This window comes from Oncorhynchus mykiss, chromosome 23 (assembly GCF_013265735.2).
Source record: "Oncorhynchus mykiss isolate Arlee chromosome 23, USDA_OmykA_1.1, whole genome shotgun sequence".
Lineage (NCBI taxonomy): Eukaryota > Metazoa > Chordata > Actinopteri > Salmoniformes > Salmonidae > Oncorhynchus > Oncorhynchus mykiss.
The window spans coordinates 43,303,173-43,326,168 of NC_048587.1; the positions used below are offsets into that span (position 1 = coordinate 43,303,173).

The 22,996-nt window shown below is 40.8% G+C and overlaps 1 protein-coding gene across 1 annotated transcript in view; it reads right to left on the minus strand.

The window, feature by feature from the left end:
- Positions 1–10,560: 10,560 nt before the first annotated feature.
- Positions 10,561–22,996, minus strand: part of LOC110502802 (fatty acid desaturase 6) — a 42,511-nt gene continuing 30,075 nt past the window's right edge. Inside the window, exon 6 of the mRNA XM_021581096.2 lies at positions 10,561–11,798. Coding sequence (XP_021436771.2) covers positions 11,649–11,798 — 150 coding nt within the window. The 3' untranslated portion in view covers positions 10,561–11,648. The remainder of the gene's footprint in view (positions 11,799–22,996) is intronic.

Consider the following 22,996-nt stretch of genomic DNA (forward strand, 5'->3'; position numbering starts at 1 on the left):
GTAAACTGATGTATTTTTTTCATGTGGGAGCCCTCCCCTTTTACTTCCTTGTGTGTCAGATCACAGAGAAAAAGAAGCAACATGGGTGGAACTCATGTTAGATTGTACACAGAGGTGTAGTACTGCTCTCGTCTGTGTGTAATGGTTTTAATGCTGGAGTTGATCACGACTTGATAATTGACGATAACACTATCAGATGATTATACAAAGGTGTCTATCAAGCCTTTAATTATTAATTGATTCCCCATATTTTCTGATAAGAAAAACTAGGGTATCCTACAAGAGGAATAGGCTTGTCCTTCATATTTCCAAGCGGTTGGTCAATTTCAAAATTCTGAAATGCAGGGAAGTTCAATTCAAAGGCAAGTATTGATTGAATCTTTGAGATTCAGAGTAGAAAAATTGGTCGTAAGTGCTGAGAATAGAGACAATTTACTCCTACTCTTATGTGCAAAAAATAAAAGCTATGCACAAAGCCTCTTTAGTCATAAGCATCACACCTAGTCGGCAGATATTATGGAGACCTCAAGGCCTGTCCTAAGCAGTTACCACCAGGTGTCTTGACAATAGAAAAAGGCAGTGAGTCAGTGGTTCCTGCACAATAGACAGGCAATTGGTTTGGAGTTGTTGAAAGAATGTTTTGATATTTCTACATTATCAACCCATAAATTATAGACCTATATGCGACAAAATATTTTGTGCGTTTGACAATGATTTCACATCAGGCCAAATTCACATGATATGCCTAAATACTTATAACAACTAGGCTAATAAATACTTTTATTTTGATTATTTAATTAACCTACATCATGTTATTTCAAGTTATCCCTTCTGAGCGCAAAATCATGTTGTTCAAAAATATGCCTAAGCTTATAAGTTAGGCAATTGAAAGCGTCTACGGCCTATGATAACTTGGATCGTGTTCAGTAAAAATGATAGACCTTTCAAACGTTTATGCAACATTACCGGCAAGTAACTTGATGCCTACTGTGCCACATTTTTAAAGTTGTTGAACGGGAGTGACGAGCGTGTTGATACAATGGTAAAATTATCAACATTCAGCTTTTAACCACCATCATTGAGTGGTGAGTGGTGTAAGTTGAGCCATTCAGCAGTGGGACAGGCTAAGTTAACCCGGCTACCAATTTCTGTACTGAATTAAATATTATACTACCTTTTTTAAAACCATGTCTATCTTTATTTCCATAACACAATCACAATCGCTTGTTTGTGTTTTAATCATTTAAACATATTTTAACACAGACTTACAGTAACACCAAACAAACACGTTGTACTTTTTTAAACACTTTGAACATAGGCCAGGCCCTGTTGTTACCTCATATCCCAGCGATAATGCCTTGCATTGCACCTGGGAAGAAAACAATTTGTTCAACTTGCCATTGGCTCAACCATTGACTCAACTTACCTCATGGCCATTGACTCAACTTACCCCAAGGCAAACTATTTTTCTGCAACAAGGATGTACTTTCATGCTAGGTCTAGGACCTCATATTGCAGCCAACTGATGTATAGAGAAATCTTTAAAATAATTTACTTTGGATTTGATAAAAGCATCATAAAACAATCAATTATTTTGACCTTGTCAAAATCCTTTTTTTCTGAGAACAGAAGTGAACATTTCAACCTGTTCTTGGAATAGTAATTTTTTGTTTTTACAGTGTTTCCCTGAAAATTTTCCTGGGAGACGTTATTAACGCTCTGAGAATTGTCACGAACCGGCTCAAAGCCCGTAACAAAGGGAGACAACATGGAGATAAGGAGTAACAAAATATATATTTATTTAACTAAAGCAACTAAGGAAAATATACAATGATGTGTGTAATCAGTAATCAGTAGTGTAAGTGAGTTTTGCGTGCATGAATGTGATAATGCAGGGTGTTGAAAGGTGCCAAAGCAAACAAACAAAAGGCCACCAAGAACCACAACACAATCTACAAAGGTGTCTGCATGGAGAGAGTCTCCTCCATGAATGTGGAAGAGGTCTATTTATCCTGGGAGACACCTGGCCCAGGTGTTTCCCATGAAGCTGACGACCCTCCCAACTCCGCCCACCGGCATCCTAATAAGGAAACAAGAACAAAGACAGAATACAGCAGAGTGGGAGGGTCGTCACAGAATGGAAATTATAGATTATTTGAAGGTAATTAAATACAATTCTAAGAAATTATCTAAATGTGAATGTTTGATAGTTGAATGTTTTCTTAACACTCTAAGAACAAAATGTAAAGGTTATTTAGAGGTTTTTGAATAACTTATTGAAAAAGTTTCAATAAGAATGTTGAAAACACTGCTAGCTTATTTTGGGTTCACTTTTGTCTTGAGATGTTGCTTCAATATATCCACATAATTTTCTTCACTCATGATGCCATCTATTTTGTGAAGAGCACCAGTCCCTCCTGCAGAAAAGCACCCACACAACATGATGCTGCCACCCCCATGCTTCACAGCTGGGATGGTGTTCTTCGGCTTGCAAGCATCCCCCTTTTCCCTCCAAACATAACGATGGTCATTATGGCCAAACAGTTCTATTTTTGTTTCATCAGACCAGAGGACATTTCTCCAATGTACAGTATATTCAGAAAGTATTCAGTCCCCTTGACTTTTTCCACATTTTGTAACTTTACAGCCTTATTCTAAAATTGATTAAAGTGTTTTTTTCCTCATCAATCTACCCCATACCACATAAAAACAAAACAAAAACAGTTGTTTTTAGATTTTTTTGCCAATGTATAATTTTAAAAACCCTGGAAATATTACATTTACATAAGTATTCAGACCTTTTACTCAGTACTTTGTTGAAGCATCTTTGGCAGCGATTACATCCTTGTCCTCTTGGGTATGACACTACAATCTTGACACACCTGTATTAAGGGGGGGTTTCTCCCATTCTTCTCTGCAGATATTCTCAAGCTCAGTGAGGTTGGATGGAGAGCATCACTGTACAGCTATTTTCAGGTCTCTCCAGAGATGTTTGGTTGGTTCAAGTCCGGGCTCTAGCTGGACCAATCAAGGACATTCAGAGACTTAACCCGAAGCCACTCCTGCGTTGTCTTGGTTGTGTGCTTGTCCTGTTGGAAGATGAACCTTCGCCCCCAGTTTGAGGTCCTGAGCGCTCTGGAGCAGGTTTTCATCAAGGACCTCTCCGTACTTTGCTCTGTTCATCTTTCCTTCGATCCTGACTAGTCTCTCAGTCCCTGCCGCTGAATAACATATCCACAGCATGATGCTGCCACCACCGTGCTTCACCGTAGGGATGGTGCCAGGTTTCCTACAAACGTGACATTTGGCATTCATCCCAAAGAGTTAAATCTTGGTTTTATCAGACCAGATAATCTTGTTCCTCATGATCAGGGACTTTAGGTGCCTTTTGGCAAACTCCAAGCGGGCTGTCATGTGCCTTTTACTGAGGAGTGGCTTCCGTCTGCCCACTTTACCATGAAGGCCTGATTGGTGGAGTGCTGCAGAGATGGTTGCCCTTCTGGAAGGTTCTCCCATCTCCACAGAAGAACTCTGGAGCTCTGTCACCTCCTTGACCAAGGCCCTTCTCCCTCGATTAATCAGTTTGGCTGGGCAGCCAGCACTAGGAAGAGTCTTGGTGGTTCCAAACTTCTTCCATTTAAGAATGATGGAGGCTACTGTGTTCTTCGGGGACCTTCAATGCTGCAGACATTTTTTGGTACCCTTCCCCAAATCTGTGCCTCGACACAATGTCTCAGAGCTCTACGCACAATTCCTTCGACCTCATGGCTTGGTTTTAGCACTGACATGCACTGTCAACTGTGGGACCTTATATAGACAAGTGTGTACCTTTCCAAATCATGTCCAATTAATTGAATGTACCACAGGTGGACTCTAATCAAGTCGTAGAAACATCTCAAGGATGATCAATGGCAACAGGATGCACCTGAGCTCAATTTCGAGTCTCATAGCAAAGTGCCTGAATACTTATGTAAATAAGGGATTTCTGTTTTTTACTTTTAATACATTTGCAAACCTTTCTAAAACACAGTTTCGCTTTGTCATTATGGGGTATTGTGTGTAGATTGAGGAACATTTCTATTTCATCCATTTCAGAATAAGGCTGTAGCGTTAAAAAAACGTGGAAAAAGTCAAGGGGTCTGAATGCTTCCGAATGCACTGTCAACGTAGCAGTTTTGAAAACATAGCTTGTCCATAGGGTAAGTTGGGGTAAGTTGCGCATAGGGACAGGGTAAGTTGAGCAGACTTGGGGTAAGTGGGTGAGGGTGCTGGTAGGTCAAAGTTTAATTCATGGAATGTGGGTGTGGTATATTGTATCTCTTAAAGTTATGCCTACATTCAGATAGCTCTGTTCAAATCACTTACCCTTCCATTTGTTGACCACCTGTCTGGGACAGGGATGATGTTTTGATGTGCCAATTCGTAGGCAAGTTCCCTGCATTTAAGGCTATTACTCCTATGAAACTGGTCTTGATATAGATTCTTGATATATTTAGCAAGCTCAGACTATGACTCCAGCCACCCTAGTCATAGACTGTTCTCTCTGCTACCTCACGGCAAGCGGTACTGGAGCACCAAGTCTAGGTCAAAAAGGATTCTTAACAGCTTCTACCCCTAAGCCATAAGACTCCTGAACAGCTAATCAAATGGCTATTTGATGCTGCTGCTACTCTCTGTTTATTAACCATGCATAGTCACTTTACCTCTACCTGCACATATTACCTCAATTACCTCAACTAACCTGTGCCCCCGCACATGGACTCTATACTGGTACCCCCTGTATATAGCCTCGGTACTGTTATTTTATTGTTGCTTCTTAATTATTTGTTTTTATTTTTTATTTAAATTTTTTATTTCATTTATTATGTTTTACTTCAGTTTATTTTAGTAAATACTTTCTTAACACTTTTTCTTTTCTTTCTTTTCTTTCTTTTCTTTTCTTGGGCTTGTAAGTAAGCATTTCACTGTTAGGTACCTGTTGAATTCGGCATTTGATGTCATCAGATAAGAACTTGTGTGCCTCTGCTACTCTATCATTTCCTCTCTTTAGAACAGGTACCCCAGCTAGCATGTGTTTCTTGGTGAGATCATGGTTATCCTGCGGTTATTTTGCATACAACCTTCCCACAACATTCTGGGAATGGTACAAGATACCCAGCTAGCACATACAATTCTGAGAACCATATGTTTCTTAGGTGGGAATTTCAGTACGTAAGTAAAATGTTTTCTACGGGAATTCTCATGGTTCTATGTAAAGTCATGTTCTCAGAACATTAAGACAACTTTCCATGAAAACCACAAGAAAACATTACTAATGTTCTAAGAATGTGATTTAAAAACATATACATTCCGTTCTTAGTGTCAACAAAACTTTATCAATCCTCTATCTTGTGTGTTCAGGTATGTTGGCCATGCCCACTAATTGGCCACACCTGATCTTAATGAGTGCTTGTTTCCTTTGAAATGGGGTCTGTTTGAAGAGACTGAAAGTAACTGCTTTGTATGATGGCGCAGTGTACTAATTCCATGGATAGAAAACAGAAGATCATACGTAGGATCAAATCTCACTGATGCTTTGCCACAATAAAAAAATAAAAAAATGATTTGCATGATTAATGTCTAAGCAAATTCATTTCCATGTGTCCTATCTGTGCTTGAATGTTTAACCGACGCTAGCAGTGTTTTTTAAAGTCTTATTGAAACATGTACAAGGAAACGTTATTTAATTTCCTTCAAACAACCTATAATTTTCAGGGAACCATAGTAAAACGTTCTCAGAACCTCCCTGCAACCTACAAAGGAACTTTCCCAGAACAGGCTACATTTTCACTTCTGATCTCAGAAAAAAAACATTTTAGTTTTACTGGTCAGGAAATGTATGGCTTCATTACCAGATCAATGGGAAACCGAAAATGTATTGTTCCCACAACTTCAAATGAACCAAAAATGCTAGCTGGGACATGTATATTGACAAAAAAGAAAACAAACCTCTTCAGTGTCATTCAGTCATTATTTTTTATCCCTTACTACTTCTCGAATGTACTTCTACGTTTATATACACGCTGCATGATGATATCTGCTCTGTAACAAGAAAATGCATTATTTTTATTACACATTGCAAAAATACTATGCATATTATGCATATTATGCATTAAACTGACAAAATAACATAATTTGTATGGTGGCCATTGGCTAAACTTAACCCATGGCCATTGGATCAACTTACTCCAACGTGAACATCTTTACAATATTAGCCCACACCGCTACAAGGATGCACTTTCATGCTAGGTTTAGGACCTCATATTGTAGCTTATAGAGACCCCAACGGATATATAAAACAATCTACTTTGGTTTAGATACACGCATAATAAAACCTGTAACACAATACATTAATCTGACTTTGTGAAAATCCATTTTTTGGATTTAACTTGCATACCAGACTGACTCCATGAAATGATGATCTCTTCCTAAATATTTGGTCACATGATTAATTTTGTGTTTCCTAGAAACAACTAACCATTGGGTCAATATACCCCACTATTCCCTACCGGTATTTAGCATTTCTAATCTAAACCCCATGTAGTATTTACTTGCAATAAAAACTGGTATTTTATGTAACTACAATGTCTCAGCTGGTAGGCTAGAACTTGTTTTGCCTTGTAATTTATTTAAAAGTAAACATGGCACACTTGAATGGACATTATTACATTATTTATTTCATATAGAATGTAATTAGTGCAAACAAGGATGTGCTTTTGAATTAAAGACACTGCAATATAATCGGCACTCACATAACTCAACAACATCTGTCTATGGTAAAAAGAGGTCAATTCAGAGGTCTTGACTAATCTCCTTATCGTCAGTTAAAGCAGCATTTAGGTTACATCCTAAATGGCAACCTATTCCCTATATTGTGCACTACTTTTGACCAGAGCCTTATTGGCTATAGAGTGATGAATAGGGTGCCATTTGTGACGCAATCTCAGTCATTTCGTTTATTCAAGTCACAGCTCTTGGCAGAGTAATCCTCAAACACAAACTGTCTATAATTCCATGAAGTTCGAAAGAAATCTGTGTACAATTAATTCCATTCCCCACCCCCAAGAACCCCCCCCCCCCCCCCAAAGCACCAACAACCAAGAGAATGAACTAAAGAGAAAAAAGAAAAAGACAGAAAACTGCAAACAACAATGCAAAAAAAGAATTAAACAAATAAATACATTTAAAACAAAGGACATCAAGGACAACTAAAATCATAACAGCAATGCCTACTGTATATGTTTGTGTGCATGTCTGGCACTGTTACATGTATGTGTGTGTTCTTGTATGTGTTTATTTGAATGAGAGTGTGTGTGTATATGCATGTGTACAAACACCTGCACGACATCAGTCTCAGACAAACCGGCATTAGTTGTAAAAACACTGCCCCTCAGTGTCATTCAACATTTTTCATGCGGAAGAATTACCTGACACATAAAAAGGTCATGACAGGGTTTATAGAAACAGGAAATGTCCATACAATTTCATAAATGTCAACAGACAGTTTCGTTCGACATGGTGGGATCTTTTTGTGTCTGTAAAATGAATTATGTTAGGAACGACCATGGAAACGCCTTTATGCTGAAAATATTGATTTAATAACTATCATATCGAAGTAAACTTTGAGTCACGCGATATGGGCCTACCACCACATAGTGGAAAAGCATTAAAAGTTTATAGGCAGATAAAATAAGTAATGATGAACTTCACATGGTGGTTAAGTGCACGGTGATCATGCAAATGTCCAATTGGTTAAATATCGAGGGAAGGCTATAATTTGAATGCTCGTGACATGATGATCGGTTCTTGGCTGCCAATTATTAAATTAAATTACATTCTATCCATATCTCATCACATAACCCCCTATCCAGTTTATCAGTGAGGTCTTGTCTAGAGAGTATGCACCAAAATCAGAGTGTGCAAGAGTGTTTGTAACAAAACCATTGGTAGAGTTGAAATTGCGATGGAAACTCATTTGACTTGTGTTTGTTATTTGGTACATGGGAACTTAACCACAAAAGTCATTTTTTATGTGCACTATGTAATCACGCACAGCCTTTTTTATCCGCAACTAGTCTGTTTGATGGAAACACACCTCTGGTGGTAAACCTAGTTTATGTTATGTTTTATTGCTATGTTAGATCATAAACTGGCCAGTTGGTAGAGTATGGCGCTTGCAACGGGTTCGATTCCCACGGGCACCTGTATGAAAATGTATGCACCCACACGCCCGGTGTTTTGCAGGTAATATTTAATGAAGCTGCCAGTTGAGGACTTGTGACGCTTCTGTTTCTCAAACTAGACACTCTAATGTACTTGTCCTCTTGCTTAGTTGTGCACCAGGGCCCCCCACACCTCTTTTTATTCTGGTTAGAGACAGTTTGCGCTGTTCTGTGAAGGGAGTAGTACACAGCGTTGTACGAGATCTTCAGTTTCTTGGCAGTTTCTCCCATGGAATAGCCTTTATTTCTCAGAACAAGAATAGACTGACGAGTTTCAGAAGGAAGGTCTTTGCTTCTGGCCATTTTGAGCCTGTAATAAAACCCACAAATGCTGATGCTCCAGATACTCAACTAGTCTAAAGAAGGCCAGTTTTATTGCTTCTTTAATCAGGCCAACAGATTTAAGCGGTGATAACATAATTGCAAAAGGGTTTTCTAATGATCCTTTTAAAATTATCAAATTGGAATAGCTAACTGTTAAAATATTGTATGAAGGTTTAAGATACACATGATTAAATAATTCTGCCCGGAAACTTAACCATTAGGGATCAGAGGTTATGTAGCATGAACAAGGAGTAATTAAAAATAATAAACACAGCTCCATCTAGGTTGGAGGGGGGAAGAGAGGAATGTATGTGTGTGCCTAACGAAAACAAAGAGGATCCTTAACCTACAGTGCCTTGCGAAAGTATTCGGCCCCCTTGAACTTTGCGACCTTTTGCCACATTTCAGGCTTCAAACATAAAGATATAAAACTGTATTTTTTTGTGAAGAATCAACAACAAGTGGGACACAATCATGAAGTGGAACGACATTTATTGGATATTTCAAACTTTTTTAACAAATCAAAAACTGAAAAATTGGGCGTGCAAAATTATTCAGCCCCCTTAAGTTAATACTTTGTAGCGCCACCTTTTGCTGCGATTACAGCTGTAAGTCGCTTGGGGTATGTCTCTATCAGTTTTGCACATTGAGAGACTGACATTTTTTCCCATTCCTCCTTGCAAAACAGCTTGAGCTCAGTGAGGTTGGATGGAGAGCATTTGTGAACAGCAGTTTTCAGTTCTTTCCACAGATTCTCGATTGGATTCAGGTCTGGACTTTGACTTGGCCATTCTAACACCTGGATATGTTTATTTTTGAACCATTCCATTGTAGATTTTGCTTTATGTTTTGGATCATTGTCTTGTTGGAAGACAAATCTCCGTCCCAGTCTCAGGTCTTTTGCAGACTCCATCAGGTTTTCTTCCAGAATGGTCCTGTATTTGGCTCCATCCATCTTCCCATCAATTTTAACCATCTTCCCTGTCCCTGCTGAAGAAAAGCAGGCCCAAACCATGATGCTGCCACCACCATGTTTGACAGTGGGGATGGTGTGTTCAGCTGTGCTGCTTTTACGCCAAACATAACGTTTTGCATTGTTGCCAAAAAGTTACATTTTGGTTTCATCTGACCAGAGCACCTTCTTCCACATGTTTGGTGTGTCTCCCAGGTGGCTTGTGGCAAACTTTAAACGACACTTTTTATGGATATCTTTAAGAAATGGCTTTCTTCTTGCCACTCTTCCATAAAGGCCAGATTTGTGCAATATACGACTGATTGTTGTCCTATGGACAGAGTCTCCCACCTCAGCTGTAGATCTCTGCAGTTCATCCAGAGTGATCATGGGCCTCTTGGCTGCATCTCTGATCAGTCTTCTCCTTGTATGAGCTGAAAGTTTAGAGGGACGGCCAGGTCTTGGTAGATTTGCAGTGGTCTGATACTCCTTCCATTTCAATATTATCGCTTGCACAGTGCTCCTTGGGATGTTTAAAGCTTGGGAAATCTTTTTCTATCCAAATCCGGCTTTAAACTTCTTCACAACAGTATCTCGGACCTGCCTGGTTTGTTCCTTGTTCTTCATGATGCTCTCTGCGCTTTTAACGGACCTCTGAGACTATCACAGTGCAGGTGCATTTATACGGAGACTTGATTACACACAGGTGGATTGTATTTATCATCATTAGTCATTTAGGTCAACATTGGATCATTCAGAGATCCTCACTGAACTTCTGGAGAGAGTTTGCTGCACTGAAAGTAAAGGGGCTGAATAATTTTGCACGTCCAATTGTTCAGTTTTTGATTTGTTAAAAAAGTTTGAAATATCCAATAAATGTCGTTCCACTTCATGATTGTGTCCCACTTGTTCTTGATTCTTCACAAAAAATACAGTTTTATATCTTTATGTTTGAAGCCTGAAATGTGGCAAAAGGTCGCAAAGTTCAAGGGGGCCGAATACTTTCGCAAGGCACTGTATGTTTGAACCGACCCAGCTATAACTCTGGGGAGATAACAGGACAGGGAGAGCCCCTCCAAGTTTCCCGTATCTGAGGGGGACTGGAACTGTCAGCTGAGTGGTAATAAACTGTGGTGAGACTTCAGGAGAAAAGGAGAGAATCCAAATGTTAGTGTGTATGTATGTGCGTAGGTTAGAACGTCATAAAAGGAAAGTCTTTGTGTATGCATGAGAGAGCTCTCGCAAATAAACTTGGATTTGATTAATTGTGAACTGGGAATTCTGTCTGTTTCATTTCAAGCAGAACTTTACAAACTCTGGGTTTCAGACTAATTAAGATGATTGAAATTAATGAACATTGATTACAAAATTACACATCACTAACACAATGTGTCATTGGAACACAGGAGTTATGGTTGCTGATAATCGACCTCTGTACACCTATGTAGATATTCCATAAAACAATCTGCCATTTCCAGCTACAATAGTCATTTACAACATTAACAATGTCTACACTGTATTTCTGATCAATTTGATGTAATTTTAATGGACACTTTTTTTTTCAAAAACAAGGACATTTCTAAGTGACCCCAAACTTTTGAATGGTAGTGTATGTATCCCAGAAAGTGCCTTATTATTGTTCCCAATGGGCACAGACATCAATTAGTCTATTCTACTTGGGTTCAACATAGTTTCATTAAAATGACGTGTAAACAACATTGATTCAACCAGTATGTGCACAGTGGGTTGTTGTTAACTACACATTGTCTTGAGTAAAGATCATTGGTATAGCCTATCATGTTATAGTGTTAGATCGTGCAGATAAATTTACAATGTATTTGTTTCATGTAATTGTTCATGTAATTGTTTTTCGACAGAAATAATTTATTAATATTGCAGTGTGTGTGTGTATATATATATATATATATATATATATTGCTATGTTAATGTCAGTGAGTTGGAGTTTGTGCACTTAAAGAATTATCCTCCTAGATACAGTAGGACAGTGGTAGCAGTCTCTTAATTCAGTGACTGCACATAGCAGCATGGGTTAGTAGATGGTATATTCCCTGTTTCCTGTCCTCCGCCTCATCCTCGACCTCTCTGCTCCATCACTGCACCCCCACCAGCTCCGTGATGGGTGGGGCGAAAACCATGAGCTCCTGGTACTTGTGAAAGAAGAGCTGCAGACGGGAGAGGTAGCTATCCTCCTGGTATGGGAGCTCCTTCTCCTTCAGATACTGGGACACGATGGGCTTTACCTGAGAGGAGAGGAGGGATGAAAGGGTTCATATTAATCAACAACATTGATTTTATAAAGCCATTTTCGACATCAACAGTTCTTACAAAGATCCACATAATTTAGAGGTGAAAGTGAATGTCATTTTCTTGAAAAATGCGTCTGTAACCAGGTTTCCATCCAACCTTTTTATGCGAGTAAAGTATATGTCAGATAAACTTTCCGAATGTTGACAAAACAAAATACTTTAAACAAGGTGGGATCTTTTTGTTTCGGTAAAATGAATTATGTGAGAAATGTCAGTGGAAATGCTTTTATGCTCAAATATTGATATAATAACCATAATATTGAAGTAAACTTGGAGTCACGCAATGACATGTTGTGTGGTCCTCACACTACGACTCATAGCATACAGTTTATTAGGCTACAGATGAAATAAGTTATGATGAACTTCACAGGGTGGTCAATGTGCAAGGTGACTTGCTTGATGCTCCATTCCAATAACTAACAAAGGTCTTATTCTGGTGACGTGAACATAGATTTGATATACTAGGATCCCCATTAGCCAACGCCAATTGCGACAGCTAGTCTTACTGGGGTCCGACACATAACAAAAAAGACATTACAGACAAAAATACTTTACAATTTACTTACATTAACGTGTGTGTGTGTGTGTGTGGATCTATCAGTTACACGTACATCCAGTTGAAGTTGGAAGTTTACATACACCTTAGCCAAATACATTTAAACTCAGTTTTCAAAATTCCTGACATTTAATCCTAGTTAAAATTGGGTTCACCACTTTATTTTAAGAATGCGAAATGTCAGAATAATAGTAGAGAGAATGATTTATTTCTGATTTTATTTCTTTCATCACATACCCAGTGGGTCAGAAGTTTACATACACTTAATAAGTATTTGGTAGCATTGCCTTTAAATTGTTTAACTTGGGTCAAACGTTTCTGGTAGCCTTCCATAAGCTTCTTACAAAGAGTTGGGTGAATTCTGGCCCATTCCTTGATTGCCAAATCGAAAACCCATTTGGCGACCAAGCTTTAACTTCCTGACTGATGTCTTGAGGTGTTGCTTCAATATATCCACATAATTTCCCTCCCTCATGATGCCATCTATTTTGTGAAGTGCACCAGTCCCTCCTGCAGCAAACCACCAACACAACATGATGCTGCCACCCCTGTGCTTCATGGTTGGGATGGTGTTCTTCGGCTTGCAAGCCTCCCCTTTTTCATCCAAACATAACGATGGTCATTATGGCCAAACAGTTCTATTTTTGTTTCATCAGACCAGAGGACATTTCTCCAAAAAGTACGATCTTTGTCATCATGTGCAGTTTTAAAATGTAGTCTGGCATTTTTATGGCGGTTTTGGAGCAGTGGCTTCTTCCTTGCTGAGCGGCCTAACAGGTTATGTTGATATATGACTCGTTTTATTGTGGATATAGATACATTTGTACCCGTTTCCTCCAGCATCTTCACAAGGGTTTTTGCTGTTGTTCTGGGATTGATTTTCCCTTTTCGCATCAAAGTATGTTCATCTCTAGGAGACAGAACGCGTCTCCTTCCTGAGTGGTATGATGGCTGCGTGGTCCCATGGTATTTATACTTGCGTACTATTGTTTGTACAGATGAACGTGATACTTTCAGAAGTTTGGAAATTGCTCCCGAAGATGAACCAGACTCGTGGAGGTCTACAATTATCTTTTCGAGGTCTTGGCTGAGTAATTTTGATTTTCCTATGATGTCAAGCTTCTAAAGCCATGACATAATTTTCTGGAATTTTCATAGCTGTTTAAAGCACAGTCAACTTAGTGTATTTAATCTTCTGACCCACTGGAATTGTGATACAGTGAATTACATGTGAAATAATCTGTCTGTAAACAATTGTTGGAAAAATGACTTGTGTCATGCACAAAGTAGATGTCTTAACCGACTTGCCAAAACTATAGTTTGTTAATAACAAGACATTTGTGAAGTGGTTGAAAAACGAGTTTCAATGACTCCAACCTAAGTGTATGTAAACTTCCGACTTCAACTGTACATACAACGAGTAGGTCACATGGGGGAGAGGCGTTGTGCCGTGAGGTGTTGCTTTATTAGTTATTTTTAAACCAGGTTTGTTGTTCACTTGTCCTATATAAGATGGAAGGGAGTTTCATGCACTCTTGGCTCTGTATAATACTATACATTTCCTTGAAATTGGTCAAGACGTGCTGCTCTGTTCTGGGCCAGCTGCAGCTTAACTTAGTCTTTCTTTGCAGCACTTGACCATATGACTGGACAATAATCAAGATAAGATAAAACTAGAGCATGCAGGACAAGCTTTGTTGTGTCAAATACCTTTATTACTGACTGACCTCTCCTGACCTTTACAACCATTGAATGTTTTGACTAGACAGTTTACATTGTAAGGTAACACCAAGTAATTTAGTCTCCTCAACTTGTTCAACAGCCACACCATTCATTGCCCGATTCAGCTGAATTCTAGAACTTAGGGAATGATTTGTAGCAAATACAATGCTTAGTTTTAGAAATGTTCAGGACCAGTTTATTACTGGCCACCCATTCCAAAACAGACTGCAACTCTTTGTTAAGGGTTTCAGGGACTTCATTAGATGTGGTTGCTGATGTGTATATGGTTGAATCATCAGCATACATGGACACACATGCTTTGTTTAATGCCAGGTGCAGGTCATTGGTAAAAATAGAAAAGAGTAGAGGGCTTAGGGAGCTGCCCTGCGCTACACCACACTTTACATGTTTGACATTAGACAAGCTTTCATTAAAGACATCCCGCTTAGTTCTATTAGAGTGCCATTTTGTAGATTCAGAGCTGAGGTTAAAACAAGTTTTCTCAACAACAGGTTATGGTCAATTATATTGAAGGCTGCACTGAAATCTAACAAAAGTCAGACAATCTTCTTATTATCAATATCTTTCAACCATTCATCAGTCATTTGTGTCAGTCACATGTTGAGTGCCCTTCTCTATAAGCATGCTGAAAGTCTGAAAGTTTATTTGTTTACAGAGAAACAGCATTGTATTTGGTTAAACACCATTTTTTCCAACAGTTTTCTAAGAGCTGGCAGCAAGCTGATAGTTACGCTGTTTGAACCAGTTTACCACTCTTGGGTAGCGGAATTACTTTGGCTTCCCTCCAGACCTGAGGACAAAGACTTTCCTCTAGACTCAGATTAAAGATATGACAGATAGGTGTGGCTATAGAGTCAACTACCATCCTCAGTAGCTTTCCATCTAAGTAATCAATGCCAGGAGGTTTGTTATTATTAATCCATTTTTTAAAAATCTTTTAAATTTTAAATTTTAAAATCCCACACTAACTTTACAAAATTCAAACTTAAAATACTTTTCTTTCTGTTGCTCGGCTGCCGTTTGACAAATAAATGTCAAGGGTGTGTACGGGAGGCGAAGTCAGGTGCAGGAGAGCAGAGTGTCGTGAACAGGCGCACTTTAATTCCGTACTACAAAATACAGCACATAAAAACAATAACGTGCCAAAAACACGGCAACATGGCAAAAGTAAAGTGCCCGACAATAATCCACAACACAAACAAACAATTACACACAAAGACATAATGGGGAAACAGAGGGCTAAATACATGTAAATTGATTGAATGAAAACCAGGTGTGTATGGGACAAGACAAAGCAAAAATGGAGCGGCGATGGCTAGAAAGCCGGTGACGTCGATCGCCGAATGCCGCCCGAACAAGGAGAGGAGCCGAAGTCGCGGATCCAGCGGTGCGCCGACACCGGCCTCGGGGATGACCCGGAGGGCGAGGAGCAGGGTGATCCGACTGGCGACGGTGAAACTCCCACGCAGTTCAGGATCCAAAACATCCGCAACCGGAACCCAGTACCTCTCGTCTGGGCCGTACCCCTCCTACTCTACAAGGTACTGAAGGTCCCCCGCCCGACTCCTCGAATCCAGGATCGAACGAACGATGTAGGCCGGGCCCCCTCGATGTCCAAAGGGGGCGGAGGGACCTCCCGCACCTCAGATTCTTGGAGCGGACCAGCCACCACCGGCCTGAGCAGAGACACATGGAACGAGGGGTTAATACAGAGGGTAGCTGTTTTCTGTAACATACCTCGTTCACCCTCCTCAGGACTTTAAATGGCCCCACAAACCACGGACCCAGCTTCCGGCAGGGCAGGCGGAGGGGCAGGTTACGGGTCGAAAGCCAGACCCGGTCCCCCGTTGCGAACACCGGGGTCTCACTGCGATGACGGTCCGCGCTGGTTTTCTGGTGACGAGCGATTCGCTGGAGGTCTACACGGGCGACCTCCCATGTCTCCTCCGCGCACCTAAACCAGTCATCCACCGCAAGAGCCTCGGTCTGACCCTGATGCCACGGCGCCAGAACCGGCTGGTACCCCAATACGCACTGAAAGGGGGAGAGGTTAGTGGAGGAGTGGCGAAGTGCGTTATGTGCCATCTCAGCCCAGGGCACGAACGCTGCCCACTCCCCTGGCCGGTCCTGGCAATAGGACCGCAGAAACCTGCCCACATCTTGGTTAACTCTCTCTACCTGCCCGTTACTCTCAGGGTGAAAACCTGAGGTAAGGCTGATCGAGACCCCCAGACATTCCATGAACGCCTTCCAAACTCTCGACGTGAACTGGGGACCCCGATCTGACACTATATCCTCAGGCACCCCATAGTGCTGGAAGACATGAGTAAACAGGGCTTCCGCAGTCTGTAGTTCCATAGGAAGACCAGGCAGAGGGAGGAGATGACAGGACTTAGAAAAACGATCCACAACGACCAGGATCGTAGTGTTTCCCTGTGAAAGAGGAAGATCTGTTCGGAAATCCACTGACAGATGTGACCAAGGTCATTGTGGAACTGGTAAGGGATGTCTTGGCAGGTGTCTCGGAGCCTTACACTTACACACCAAGCAGGATGAAACATAAACCCTCAAGTCCTTAGCCAAGCTGGAACACCGATCGATCCCCGGATGACCAGAGGTGGGAGACGTGTGGGCCCAATAGATCAACAGGTCACAGACAGCAGACAGAACGTACATACGCCCAACGGGACACTGGAGGGGAGCAGGCTCTGTACGCAACGCCTGCCCAATGTTCGCATCCAGCTCCCACACGACCAGTGCTACCAGGCAGGAGGCCGGGAGTATGGGAGTCTGATCCATGGGCCGCTCCTCTGTGTCATACAGCCGGGACAGTGCATCTGCCTTCTTATTCTGGGAACCTGGGCTGTAGGATAGGGTAAACACAAAACAGGTAAAGAACATGGCCCACCTAGCCTGACGAGGATTCAGTCTCCTTGCTGCCCGGATGTACTCCAGGTTACGGTGGTCAGTCCAGATAAGGAAAGGGTGTTTAGCCCCCTCAAGCCAATGTCTCCATGCCTTCAACGCTTTAACCACAGCCAACAACTCCCGGTACCCCACATCATAGTTACGCTCCGCTGGGCTGAGCTTCTTCGAGAAGACAGTGCAGGGGTGGAGTTTCGGTGGCGTACCCGAGTGCTGTGAGAGCACGGCTCCTATCCCAGCCTCAGATGCGTCCACCTCCACTATGAATGCCAAAGATGGATCCGGATGCGCCAGCACGGGAGTCGAAAGTAAACAGAGCTCTTAGCTGCCCAAAAGCCCTGTCCGCCTCAGCCGACCACTGCAACCTTACAGGACCCCCCTTCTACAATGAGGTAATGGGAGCAGCAACCTGGCCAAAACCCGGATAAATCTCCGGGAGTAATTGGCAAATCCTAAATAGAGCTGCACCTCCAAAACAGGCATTTCTCAGCCTTGACATACAGGTCATGCTCCAACAGTCGTCCAAGTACCTTGCGCACCAAGGGCACATGCTCGGCGTGTGTAGCGGAGTATATCAGAATGTCATCGATATATACCACTACACCGTGCCGTGCAGGTCCCTGAAAATCTCATCTACAAAGGATTGGAAAACTTACGGAGCATTCATCAACCCGTACGGCATGACGAGGTACTTATAATGCACTGTGGTGGTACTGAACACTGTCTTCCAATCGTCTCCATCCCGGAAATGCACCAGGTTATACGCACTACTGAGATCCAGTTTCATGAAGAAGTAGCGGGTAACTGTACCTCACCGTGATTTGATTGAGACCTCTATAGTCACTTCACAGGCGTAAACCTCCATCCTTTTTCTTCACAAAAAAGAAACTCGAGGAGGCGGGTGAAGTATAGGGCCGAATGTACACCTGACGCAGGGAAACAGACATACAGTGGGGCAAAAAACTATTTAGTCAGCCACCAATTGTGCAAGTTCTCCCACTTAAAAAGATGAGAGAGGCCTGTAATTTTCATCATAGGTACACTTCAACTATGACCAGACAAAATGAGAAAACAAATCCATAAAATCATATTGTAGGATTTTTTATGAATTTATTTGCAAATTATGGTGGAAGATACGTATTTAGTCAATAACAAAAGTTTATCTCAATACTTTGTTATATACCCTTTGTTGGCAATGACAGAGGTCAAACGTTTTCTGTAAGTCTTCACAAGGTTTTCACACACTGTTGCTGGTATTTTGGCCAATTCCTCCATGCAGATCTCCTCTAGAGCAGTGATGTTTTGGGGCTGTTGCTGGGCAACACGGACTTTCAACTCCCTCCAAAGATTTTCTATGGGGTTGAGATCTGGAGACTGGCTAGGCCACTACAGGACCTTGAAATGCTTCTTACTAAGCCACTCCTTCGTTGCCCGGGCGGTGTGTTTGGGATCATTGTCATGCTGAAAGACCCAGCCACGTTTCATCTTCAATGCCTTTGCTGATGGAAGGAGGTTTTCACTCAAAATCTCAAATACATGGCCCCATTTCATTCTTTCCTTTACACGGATCAGTCGTCCTGGTCCCTTTGCAGAAAAACAGCCCCAAAGCATGATGTTTCCACCCACATGCTTCACAGTAGGTATGGTGTTCTTTGGATGCAACTCAGCATTCTTTGTCCTCCAAACACGACGAGTTGAGTTTTTACCAAAAAGTTATATTTTGGTTTCATCTGACCATATGACATTCTCCCAATCTTCTGCAGGATCACCCAAATGCTCTCTAGCAAACTTCAAACGGGCCTGGACATGTACTGTCTTAAGCAGGGGGACACATCCGGCACTGCAGGATTTGAGTCCCTGGCGGCGTAGTGTGTTACTGATGTTAGGCTTTGTTACTTTGGTCCCAGCTCTCTGCAGGTCATTCACTAGGTCCCCCCCCCGTGTGGCTTTGGGATTTTTGCTCACCGTTCTTGTTATCATTTTGACCCCACGGGGTGAGATCTTGCGTGGAGCCCCAGATCGAGGGAGATTATCAGTGGTCTTGTATGTCTTCCATTTCCTAATAATTACTCCCACAGTTGATTTCTTCAAACCAAGCTGCTTACCTATTGCAGATTCAGTCTTCCCAGCCTGGTGCAGGTCTACAATTTTGTTTCTGGTGTCCTTTGACAACTCTTTGGTCTTGGCCATAGTGGAGTTTGGAGTGTGACTGTTCGAGGTTGTGGACAGGTGTCTTTTATACTGATAACAAGTTCAAACAGGTGCCATTAATACAGGTAACGAGTGGAGGACAGAGGAGCCTCTTAAAGAAGAAGGTACAGGTCTGTGAGAGCCAGAAATCTTGCTTGTTTGTAGGTGACCAATACTTATTTTCCACCATAATTTGCAAATAAATTGATTAAAAATCCTACAATGTGATTTTCTGGATTTTTATTTCTCATTTTGTCTGTCATAGTTGAAGTGTACCTATGATGAAAACTACAGGCCTCTCTCATCTTTTTAAGTGGCAGAACTTGCACAATTGGTGGCTGACTAAATACTTTTTTTGCCCCACTGTATGTATCAATAGCCACGGTCTCCTCTTACGACAAGGGATACACGTGACTCCTGGGAAGCGCAGCGTCTGCCAGGAGATGTATTTTACAATCCCCCAGTCGATGAGGTGGTATTAGGGAATGAAATCCAGGTGTGTATGGGACAAGACAAAACAAATGGACATATGAAAAATGGGGCGGCGATGGCTAGAAAGCCGGTGACGTCGATCGCCGAACGTCGCCGAACAAGGAGAGGAGCCGACTTCGAAGGAAGTCGTGACAATAAAAATAAAAACAATCTTGCTCTTTTCTCTTTTGTCCAAAATAATCTCATGTAGGCTATTTCTGCACTGTATCTGCAAGCTGTTGGCTAGAGCGCATGTGCCAATACCAAAGTGGGCACATTCGCTATATAACACAACATTTTTGGTGAGAAAACCATCAGTAGAGTTGAAAATGTCATTGAAACCCATTTAACTTGTATATTATTTTTAACTGGCTTGCCCAGTTAAATAAAGGTTAAAAAAATGTTGTATAGTACCTTGAGACACGTTGTATTGTATCTTGAGACGCATGTTGTCTGTACCCACATGTCTACAGGTTTGGTGTCAATTCCAAAAATGTAATTCCATCAATCTCAATTCACAATTCCAGAGCAAAATTCTCAAATTCCAATTTTAAGTCAATTCAAAACTATTATTTCATAATTCAATTCCCTCTCTAGACCAATTCCCTGGATTTGAATTCCTTCACTTCTTTCAACTCAACTCAAGCCAAACTCAACCCAACAATGAGTGGTTTGGACGGAATCAGTGGCTAACTACAAGCAATGCAAAGCAATCACTATCCTGCTATTCAGTGGAGTGGATGTGTCGTCCATATCTGAGTTTAAGGGTCTCTTTACCAAATTTAAAGTGATAAACATTAAACATTGGCCATGCTGTCAATCCAGTATGACTTATGTCGCTTTCAAAACAACTGGAAACTGGGAAATCTCAGACCTTCCTGTTCAAGTGAGCACAGCATAACAAATTGAGTCCAAAAATGTATTGTATGCTGCTGCATAAATTATGTAATATGCCAGGGAGATATGTATACTGTAGCTAAGAAAGTAATACTAAGTGTATGTTGTGTAGTAAGTTGTTAGTAGCCTATGTGCCTCACACTAATCATTGAGTCAATTTTCCACTCATAATTTATCCTACTATTCTGACTTGGTGGTGAAACAAAAAACAGTAACTGTAATATTGTAATCAGATTACAGATACTTTTGAAAAACTAGTGTGGTGGTTCATTACTATACAATCAAATTAGAAGAGACAAACTTATCACACAAGTCAGAGTTATACTTAAACTAAATTTTTAATCACTTATTAATTAATAATTAATAAACACACATATATAAAGTGAATCGATTGAGTGCTCTACGATAATGATGGCTGGTAGACGAATCACACTCAGATGATTCGCTGAGAGCCCCGGGACAAAAGTACACAGGTATTTTATAGCCAAGATACACCCCTTTCAACCTACATGACAAACAGATGTATAGAACGGGTCATAAGGTTAACATTTGTATGAAAGATACTTATAATTCACAGCAGACAGTATCTGCTTTGTCAACAATTATCTGTCATTGTACAGACCAGGGTCTGGCCCTGGGGTCATCTCTCCTTGTTACCATATAGGACAGAAACATTAACTTATGCTCTGGATTGCAGTCTCTTTAGGTTTTATCACCCTAAATACAGCATAAATCTCCTGTCAGTGTTATCTCCCAGAGGCCCATCCTCAGTAGAACACACACAAATGAGCGTTCTAACAACCCCTTATTCTGTTGCATAAAACAACCATTTGATGCAATAATAGCATTATAACATCATCTTGCAAATTTCCACCATACTAGATGATTACTTCGAGGATTACTTTTAAAAGGATGTTAGCTAGAATTTTTTTTGTACACTTCTCTGTTTACTCAATGTCATTCAAATCAGCATTGAAAAAAAGGAGCACGTTTAAGTTCGTTCCACCTGAGCGAGTCTGACCTCAAGTCAGAGACTACTATGATGACACACCAAATGTGTTTGATGGATTGTGGGAAAAGAGCAGGAATAGGCTTTTATAGGCTACAGTCCAAGCTACTGTATGTCTTCCAATAGTGCAACTGCGGTTGGCATCCAAAGATGATCCAACTTGAATAAACGCTTGGAGGTAAGGATGACAGCAGTGGTGTAGACTACGATGATGCGGATATCACTTATTATTGATATCTACATAGCGCATTGATGTGAATCTCTCTCATTTAGCTACTTGTGCCTTAACGATTGTGGTTGTTGTGGATGGCTGTTCACAAATCTAAATGTGTATTTGAACCCAATAATGTTTGAAATCAAGAATCTTAAGCTACCTATCAATCATTGTTTTTGAAACCACTGGACAGCCAGTAAAAAATGTGGTCTTGTAACAGCTGCATAGTGCAGATCCAAGTCCATAGAATAAACGTGGGGTATTTATTGCTCAATCTAATTAATTAATTAATTAATTAATACATCCTCAAACTTGATCACTTTTGATAGACATAAAGGGGCAATCTGTAGTTGCTACATCTATTTTTGGATTTATAAATGATACATACATACATACGTACTTACATACATACATACATACATACATACATACATGCAGTTGAAGTCGTATGTTTACATACACTTAGGTTGGAGTCATTAAAACCCATTTTTCAACCACTACAACAAATTCCTTGTTAACAAACTATAGTTTTGGCAAGTCGTTTAGGACATCTACTTTGTGCATGACAAATTCAGTGCCTCTATGCTTGACATCATGTGAAAATCAAAAGAAATCAGCCAAGACCTCAGAAAAAAATTGTAGACCTCCACAAGACTGGTTCATCTGTGGGAGCAATTTCCAAACACCTGAAGGTACCACATTCGTCTGTACAAACAATAGTATGCAGGTATAAACACCAATGAGACCACGCAGCCCTCATACCACTCAGGAAAGAGATGCGTTCTGTCTCCTAGAGATGAACGTACTTTGGTGCGAAAAGTGCAAATCAATCCCAGAATAACAGCAAAGGACATTGTGAAGATGCTGGAGAAAACAGGTACAAAGTATCTATATCCACAGTAAAACGAGTCCTATATCGACATAACCTATTAGGCCGCTCAGCAAGGAAGAAACCACTGCTCCAAAACCACCACAAAAAAGCCAGACTACATTTTGCAACTGCACTTGGGGACAAAGATCGTACTTTTTGGAGAAATGTCCTCTGGTCTGATGAAACAAAAATATTTTGACTATTGACTATTTGGTCAAAATGACCATTGTTATGTTTGGAGGAAAAAGGGGGTGGC